Below are 8844 nucleotides of genomic sequence, written 5' to 3'. Positions count from 1 at the left end.
CAGCAGCCCTGTGGGTTGGCCTGAAGCAATGGGGGATGTTTCCCTTTGGGATCCAACAGAAGGAACAGTGCTTTACCAAACCTACCAGTGATACCTATGGCTGTAACTTATTTCTGATGCCAAAAGCAGCACCACTGCAGTGTCTGTCAGCAGATGCTATTCTCTGGTTAATATTTTTGATGGTTTTTAAGAAACAGCTGTTGCTGGATGGTCGGCTGTGATACCATAGCATGAGACTTCTCTGCACTGAGCTTCCAAGCTCTGTGGTTCTGAGAGCTTACTGGAGCTCAGGATTCACTGCTCGCTGTACTTGCAGCTGTGAAGGTTGGTCCCCTGTGAGCAGAGAAGGGGCTGAAGTCACAAATCCCGCTCGGGTTTTAAGAATGATACCATAGAGTTAATTAGACAGTAGTCACTTTATTTTTAATAAATACAAAAAAGGGCTTCTTAGAGACCTATATAGATCAGCAGTGATGGCAGATTAAGTATCTGGACGAGGATGTAGGGCAAACATACCACAATGCTCTCGTTCAGTCAGTAGTTTTACTAAGAGTGCTTTCCTAAGTGCATGGTCCTAAGGTGTCCTGTCCTGATTGTAACTGAGAGGAGAAATACACCCTCTGTATGTTAAATATGAAGGCCAGTATAATAAAAGATCTCATTTTCCAAATAATCAAAACTAAAGTGAGTCTGAGTGCCTGTAGAAACAAAGTGTTTGCCTAGATGCTGAAGTCACCGCTGTGCCTTGCTGTCCTAGGGAACAAAGGTAGCAATCAACGTGATCATCGTTAACACCGAGGAAGCCTTGTTGAGGCCTCTCAGGGCTGGCACAGCTGCACTGCTGGCCCAGGAGTTGAGGATGGGGCCAAGCAGCCTTGGCTGCAGCACCCTGTATGGGCTGGGTGGGCTGAGCTGCAGGCAGGGTGCTGCTGTTGCCAGCAGTCCAGTGGCACTTTGAGGTTTGCCATTATATCTTGTTAACTGTCATCGCAAGCATCGTCCAGAACGTTTGGTGTTTGGTATTTGAACAGGAATAGTACTGATAAACCACCATCTCGTTAGCTGTTGCCTGAGAATTGCACCTAAAACTATTGTAAAGATTAAAACAGAGGTCACATCTAAGAGATCTTATGGGAACAGTGTTCAGGTACCAGAGTTCTTCTAATAAAAACTGAAATGCTTTTGCAAATCCTCTGCCCAAAGTGTAACTTTTAATATTTACCAATCGTGATTTATCAGATGCTGAAAGATATTGTTGCATCTCATTTGTTTCCTAACTATTAAAAAAAAAAATAATTTAACAAAAATTTCCACATGTCTGTTTTCCTAGTGGGAGAAAAAAGAAAGGAAAAAAAAAAAAAAAAAGCTGTCTTTATGTTTTAAAAAGGAAAAGCCTCTGACCGACTTAACCTCGTGCCTTGTGTTTACTGGCTACTTTCCGATGCTGAGTGTGAAGATGATCCGGCCCAGGAAGCGGTCGCTGTTAACATCATTGATGATCCCTTTCCCGTTCAGCTTGCACTGAATGTGGACCAAACTATTCCTCTTCACGTCTGTGAAGTGCATGGCCACCAGGGGGGACGTGTAGTTGACCTGAAAAAGAGAAAGATGCGTTCACTCCAGAGCAGAAAAGCAGGCAAGGCTCCGTTGTGTTTGGTGAATACCTTGAGTGCTTCACCGCTGTGGGGCAGCTCAGTGCTTTTTCCTATGCTCATCATCACTCCAAGCACCAAAGAAAACCCCCAGCAGTGCAGGCTGTCCCTGTCAGGAACAGTTGCTGCTGTTCAACTGCCCTGTGCCAGCTGCCCGCCTTGCAGGGGTTTTGGCACAGCTGCCACTGAAGGTTCTGGGGGACTTTCCCTCCACGCCACCACAGCACACCCTGCCCCAGCACCCTGCTGTTGGGAGCTCTGGGGCCCTAACAAAGCCTGTTCTGGTGCTGACGGAGCTGAATGTGACCATCCCCGCTGCTGGAAGGGGGAAGGGGTGTCCCTGAGGGTTTCCTCTGGTTTGCCAGGGATGGAAATAGAGTGCTGTAATCCCAGTGCCTGCAGCCTCTCTCCTGCACCTGCCCAAAATAGCCAGAAACACACCTCTGTACCCACTCCTTTCCCAGGAGAGGTAACAGCTGCTGGGGCATCTGTGGCCTTACTTACGTGCGTGAGCTTGCCGTAGTAGGGGTAATACATGAGGTCAAATGTGCCATTTCCAGGGTAGAAGTCCACTGACCTCAGATCGCTCTCATTGCCTTTCTGGGATTGAAACAAAACAAAGGCACAGTGTGTGGGACACAAAATGCACTCCCCTTGCAGGGAAGTGAAGGAACTCCCCATCCCTGCTGTAGCAAGCAGAGAAACCTGTGCTCGGAGGGCACAGGCAAAGGTTGCAGAGTGCTGCTTGCTGCTCTCTGTCTGGCTATTTCACTATTGCAAGAAGGGTATGGACTAGATGCACTGTGTGGGAGCTGCTCCTTCCCCCTGTGCTGCTTGCAGAGCACTCTCGGGGTGGGGGCTGTAGAGGGATGCAGCTGCTCCTAATTCCTGACTGTGGGATAATGGGAGGGGGTCTGAGGGGCACAGACGGCTGAAGTAAGGGCACGGGCACAGCAGTACCTGCACTTTGCAGTCCACGTTCACAGGGACCCCAGCGCCAGGGCGGTAGCCTATGATCTGCAGAAACAAAAAAGACATCACAGCTGTATGTAGTGCAGTGCCACGTGTGCGCTGCCTTCCTTCCGAGGGCTCTTGCTCTTGCTGGCCACAATGCTCAGGAGGAGCGCAGTGTCTCATAGCCCTGCACTGTGCCACTTGCCCGAGCCTGAGCACTGGGTGGGTGCCTGGCTGGAGGGGCAGAGCAGTGTGTTGGGAGCATCCCTGCTGGGATACAGCCACCTCCCTGTGCACAGCTTGCTCCCCTTTGTGTTTGTTTTGCCAGCAGTACACACTGAGCTGTTCTGGCATTAGAAAACTGCAAATGAATTTGGTTCTGTAAAAGTACCCATTATAAAAAGACAGCTTGGGGTGCAGCATTAAAGCTCGGTTCCTCCCTGAGAGGAGTGTGGCACACATCCTGAGAGCTCCCAGCCCTTCATCAAATCAAACCCACCCAGTTTTGTAGTGCTTCACTGTAATACTTTCTGGCAGGTACAAGCAGGTTTGGATTTCTCATTCCCTTTTCCCTTGGACCTGGCAAGAGGCCGAGTTTTGGGCTCTGCGCTGTTTTTGGCCTGTTAGCTGGGGTACACTGAAGGGAGGAACAAGGACAACCAGAATTTCTGTACCCGGTTCATCTTCAGCAGGATGCAGGGCTGTCCCTTAGAGAAGCCAAACGTCGGATCCTCAATCCCTGAGCAGTTCTGCAGCAGTGAGCGCTTGAACTGGCAGGCCTTCTTCTCCTCACTGTCGTTACCCCCTTGGATGAAGTACTGTCCTGGGACACACTCGATGTTCTTCTCCTCTTGAACTTTGTCATCGTAAGCTGGTGGGGAGCAAGAGACTCGTTAAGACCTGCTCAGACCCATGTTCTGTGTGTATCCAGATGCCAAGGATCACACCCAGGAATAGGCGTGGAATAGGATGGTTTCCCAGCTGTGGCTCCCAAGGCTCCCAAAGCCTCCCATCCAGGCAGGAGCTGTGAGACACCCACAGCTGATCTCCCTGTGAGGATCCCTCTGTGCAGGGGCTGGGGCGGCTGTTACCCTGCCCAGCCCCAGAGTTGGCTCATCATCACCCCATCCCCACATGTTAGCTCAGCCCTGGCCCCACGCTGCATCCTGTGTGCTATGCCACACAGCCCTGCACTGCATGAAGCTTGCCCTCACTGCAGCCCCCTGCCCACCTGCTAGGAACTGGTGCATGCTGTCCACATACGGCCGCCACGTGCTGGGCTTGGAGACGTTGAAGGCAATAGTAAAGCCGTTCAGGTACGGTCTGATCATTACTCCTGGGAGGGAGACAGGTGTTGTTAGAGTGGGGCAAGGCCGGCCATAGGCCTGGGCAGTGCAGGACCAGGTACACTGTGGTTAGGTCAGGCCCCAGCTCCCAGACAGCCATCCTCCTCCTCCTCCACCACCACTCACAGCACAGGGCAGCCAAGGGCTCCCTGTGCTCCCAGCCAGAGCAAGGCTAGGTCTTGCATGCTTCCCACCAACATGAGAACCCAGGGAAAATGCTGTTTCTGCCATGGGGAAAGGAGGTTTAGAACATTACCGCATATTCACTCCTTCAAATAATACTACATAAAGTTACTCTTGATTGGCACTTTGAAGATCTGAGGTATAAATTGACAGCAAATGAAATACTGTTTATTCCTGCCTCCCCAGCCCTTCCATCACACTTGCCCCATGTGGCAGCGGGGCACTGGGGCTGTACCTGGTGGAGACACACGGTCCCGGTAGGTGGGAGTGTAGGGACTCAGGGTGAGCAGCATCACATACATGCAGAAGGCAAACATCCCCGCCAGGCACGTGTAGAAGATGAAGTAGAACAGTAAGATCAGGCCTGTGGAGCAGAGGGCACACAGCTGTCAGCGCAACCAGAGCTCTGCCTGTGGGGATGCACAGCTGCTCCAGAGCACCAAGCCCATGGCAGGGAGCTGTCAGCCCATTCAACCCGACCCTGGGATTTTGGGCTGCCAAATGGACATAGTGCTACCTAGGTCCTGGGTATGGGGCAGTTTGTGGCACAGCCCTCCTAGAGCTGGGTTGGGCACAGAGGTGCTCCCACCACAACGCGGGCTGCCTCAGCCCTGACGTCCACAATCCAGGGTTTGTTTTCCTCTGGGCCAGGCTGACGGCCGAGGATGTCTCAGGAGGCCGCAGCCTATGAATAACACCCCCCAGCTTCGAGCGAAGCAAAGCCTAACCCAAACATTTCCCAGGAGAAACGTGACATCGGCGCAGGAGGAGTCCTGGGAACGCAGCTGTGTGCAAACACGGGGCTGGGAACAGCTACAGGCCTGCGTCCTGCTGCGGGCTGCGCTGGGTGGAGGGGGCTGCCACCAGGGCACTGAGCTCTGATGGCCGGGACGTGGCACCCTAGGCTGCTCAACATCCACCTCATCAACTGTGACAGCAGAGAGTGAAATACAGCTCTGTTCTCTGTTAAATCTAATGATCTCAGTGATCTCCCAGGCCCTCCAGGGCTGTTTAAGTATGTGAGCCCAGCCGTGGGGCACTGGGAGACATACCAGCAGCTCACTGTGCCCTCCCCATGCCTGTAATGCAGCACTGCTCCTGGGGCCGCATCCTGTCCCAACACAATGCTCTGCTGCGGGCACCGTGCAGTGCCTGAGTAACAGAAAGGGGACGGGGACCAAGATGGGGACCAAGATGGGGATGGGACGGGAAGAGGGGTGGGCCTTTCCCAGGCATCTCACAGTGGCAGGCTGGTGGTGGCTGCAGCAGGGCCGGGCCCTGTGCTCCCTTGGACTCTTCACACCTTTCCAGGGCACACTCTGGGCAGCCTGAAGTCTTTGTTTATGCGTTCTGGATGAATACGGGTATCCAGACCAACGGTGATTTTCTGCTCATCCTCACACCCCCCACTCACTGGCTTTATTGTTCCCATCAAATGTGCAGCCCTAGCAGTTCGAACGGAGCAGTGGTCAGAGCTAGAAAGGACATTCCAAGGAAAGTGCATCCACTGTGAAGCAGAAAATGCAACGGCTGCTGAAAATGGGGCTCAAACAAGGACCTACCCCAGCTCTTGGCTGTTCTCCCCATGCAGGTTCTCTCCTCTGGGTTCCACAGGAAAGTCTTCATCTCCCCGGCCAGGTCTGCCCATGTTTTGTTCCCCATCTCTGCCTTGGTCTCTGCCTTCCCTCTGTCGGGATCCTGCACTTTCTCTTCATGCTTATTTTCCTGGAAGAGTTACAGAGCACAGCCCCCACAGGCAGCCTGAGCATCTCATTGGCCAGAAGTAAATGCAAAAACACTTAATAGCTGGAAATGTTTCAAATTTCCATTTTCCCATCATCACTCTTGAGTTAAGGAGAGGCAGTTTTGGGCTGTTCTGACTGAGGCTCACTGAGATCCCAGCGTTCATTTTCCCATGGCACAACATCACCCCACTGCCACCCTCCTGTCCCCACATGTAAGAGCTTTGTCTTTTTGACACAGCCACAGGACAGCCTGCAAGCAGGGAAAGCTGGGGCTGTTCCCACATGTCTACACCATCTCTTATCGCAAGCCCATGTTTTCCATGTTACTGCAGACGACACCAGGCGGCATTGTTTAAGAGAACATGCACTTTATTTCTCTTGGCAGGGTGCAGACAGTGCTTGCAGCCCAGGGCTCAGTGTGACCCCGGAGCACTGTTTGGGCAGTGGGATGCGTTTCTTCCCAAAGCTGTCCAGCCCTGGGTGAGCGGTCTTTGTTCCAAGGTTGGATGCTGCATTAGGACACCAGATGGAAGGCACACAAAACAGAACCTGGCTGCAGTCTGTCATCTTCCCATGCGGTAGCACAGGGCTCAGTGCTGCTGGCTGGCTCTGGCCGTGCCCATTTCCATAAGCTCGCTGCGAGTGCGGCCCCGCAGCAGCTGCACTAGCACTGGCACTGTGTTTGTGCTCAGGGCCATGGAAACCTGCTGGCTGTGGGCACCTGTTGGCCCAGCAATGTATTTATACCCTGCTGGTTGTCTGAGGATACAGCCAACAGCTCAGCAGAAACTCTGGCTCAGAAATGCCTCTGAATGGAGGGGACTGAACTCTGCTTATATACACAGACAGTGCAAAGTAGTGAAAAACAAGGAGAGACATTGGTGTGCTCTGCAGGCAGCTGCCAGGACACCTGCAGGGACAAGTGATGAAGAGGAGGAGGAGGAGGAAAAGGAAAAGGAAAAAAGCGTTCTCCCTTCTCCCACTCTCCTCCTCGTTAAATGAAAGAGCTTTGGCACGGGGAACGCAGAGCTCAGTGCTGCAGATCCAGCACCCAGTCAAAGTCCCTTCCTGCTGGCTTGGCAGCAAGAAGGGGGGGCCAGGGCAGCTGGCCAGGTCATCCCTGCTGCAGGTGCTGAGGGTGGGCAGCATGCAGGGTCTGATGGGCAGACACAAGGAGCTGCTCAGAGCCGTTAAGGGTGAAGTCAGCTCTGTGCTGCAGCTCCACCAGCCTCACAGCCTCTCTCCCCTGCCCAGGGCACAGTGCTGGTGCTCTGCAGAAGCACTGAGCAGAATTTCCAAAAGCAGAGCTGCCCCTTTCCCCACCATGAAATGAGCTGCAGCTGCAGCCCCCAATACTCACCGGCCCCTGGTGGGTGCCTCCCTCAGAGGCAGCAGTCATCTCCATCCCCGGCTCTGAAATGCAGACAAATGCAACTGTTAGCACTGCAGGAGCGCAGGGCTGAGCCCAGCAACTTCGTGCCCACCACGGGGCCCCCACTTCCCTCTGCAGCCCCCAGCCCCGCCGCTGGCTCCAGCTGACCCATGAGGCCAGGAGACCCCCGCCTGCTGCAGCCGGCGAACCACACTGCTTTGGCTCGCTTGCCCAGAAGACTTTGGTGCTCAGAGCAGATCAAAAAATAACTTGCTTTCATAAGAGGGGTGAGCTCAACGCAACAGGATCCCACCCTCAGTGCAAGGCCTTGCCACCTGGTGCCCTTTGCAGCCGTACTGTACTGCTGGAGGGCCTCCAGCAGCGGCAAACATCCGACAAGAGAATGCGGGCACTGCAAGGAGAGGGGTGTCTGTTCACAAACACCGGCACATCACTAGGGCTCTGCATCTGCACGTGTGCCTGTCAGTCACTGTGGGATCCTGCTTCATGTCTACAGACCCCCCTCCCCCCCGGGTGCAGAGAGGGGCAGCAGAAGGGCAGGGTGATATTTATCCCATTGCACCCAGGAGCGCAGCATCGGCTTCCTGCACCAGGCTGAGGGAGAGGTCAAAATTTCCTTTGTCAGTGAACTATGGGGTACAAACACCTGCACTGGGGATACAGCTCTGGGGTCCCACTGCCGTGCAGAATCAGTGTGCTGGGAGCAATGGGGTAGGTGAGAGGATGCAGGGATGAGGGGCTTGAGCACATCCCTTCCACAGGGCCAGACCCACATGGCTATGCCAGAGGACCCGGAGGAGCTCGAGCAGCGTTCAGATGGCACATGGGAGCCACCAGCCCAGCAGCACTCCACACAGCTCTCGAGGAATAGCAAGGGTGGCTTTACACCATCACGGCTTGTTTTACACCATTGGGCCCGGCGTATGCGCAGCACCAGACAGCGGCGCAGCTCATCCCCAGGCACCTCACCGGCACAGCCTGCAGCCGCGCTTCCGCAGGGCTTCATTCAGCGGCGGGGAAACACCGTCCTGCCACAGCGCTGCGCCAAGGCCCAGGGCCGCAGCAGGTCCAGCAGGCTGTGCGCCATCTCACACCCGAACGTGGCCGACAGCCGCTCCCGGCCGTGCGAGCAAATGGGCGCGGCGGGCAGAAAAGGGTTCTGGCAGCGGCCCCGGGCCGTGCCGAGCTGCCAGGCTGGCCTGCCTGCTGCCGGGCAGCGCAGGGAGCCGGGGGCTCCGTGCAGCCTTCGGGGCCGTGGGCGTGCAGACACCCGCACCGCCTGCGCGCCGGTTCACCCGAGGCGAACGGCTGCTGCCCTCTCCGCTAATTGCTCTCTGCTCTGCTCCTGGGGGAGGCTGGTAATTAGGCTGGTACCCGGTAGATGGAGGGGAGGTTGGAGCAGAGAGAAGATTCGCTCCTTTTAACTTGATGAAATGTGCTCCGGCTGGAGATAATGACACGATGGGCACTTAGCGCCTCTCAGCCCGGGGCATTACGGTGATACGCAAGCAACTGCGGAGCCCGCTGGGGAGGTGCTTACAGCCCCGTTTCGCAAAGCCGGCGAGGGGAAC

The 8844-nt window shown here is 54.9% G+C and overlaps 1 protein-coding gene across 1 annotated transcript; it reads right to left on the bottom strand.

The window, feature by feature from the left end:
* Positions 1-397: 397 nt before the first annotated feature.
* Positions 398-7513, bottom strand: ATP1B4 (ATPase Na+/K+ transporting family member beta 4). Its single transcript, XM_052672971.1, has 9 exons — positions 7421-7513; positions 7241-7293; positions 5698-5860; positions 4371-4499; positions 3838-3942; positions 3281-3477; positions 2613-2669; positions 2157-2252; positions 398-1593 (listed from the first exon to the last, which is right to left on the bottom strand). The coding sequence occupies exons 1-9, from the start codon at positions 7422-7424 to the stop codon at positions 1432-1434; spliced, it is 966 nt and encodes a 321-aa protein (XP_052528931.1). The 5' UTR covers positions 7425-7513; the 3' UTR covers positions 398-1431.
* Positions 7514-8844: the final 1331 nt, after the last annotated feature.

This window comes from Tympanuchus pallidicinctus, unplaced genomic scaffold, assembly GCF_026119805.1.
Source record: "Tympanuchus pallidicinctus isolate F22 unplaced genomic scaffold, pur_lepc_1.0 scaffold13, whole genome shotgun sequence".
NCBI lineage: Eukaryota > Metazoa > Chordata > Aves > Galliformes > Phasianidae > Tympanuchus > Tympanuchus pallidicinctus.
Note: the sequence above shows the minus strand (reverse complement) of the source record. Positions and strands in the feature narration are given on the sequence as shown.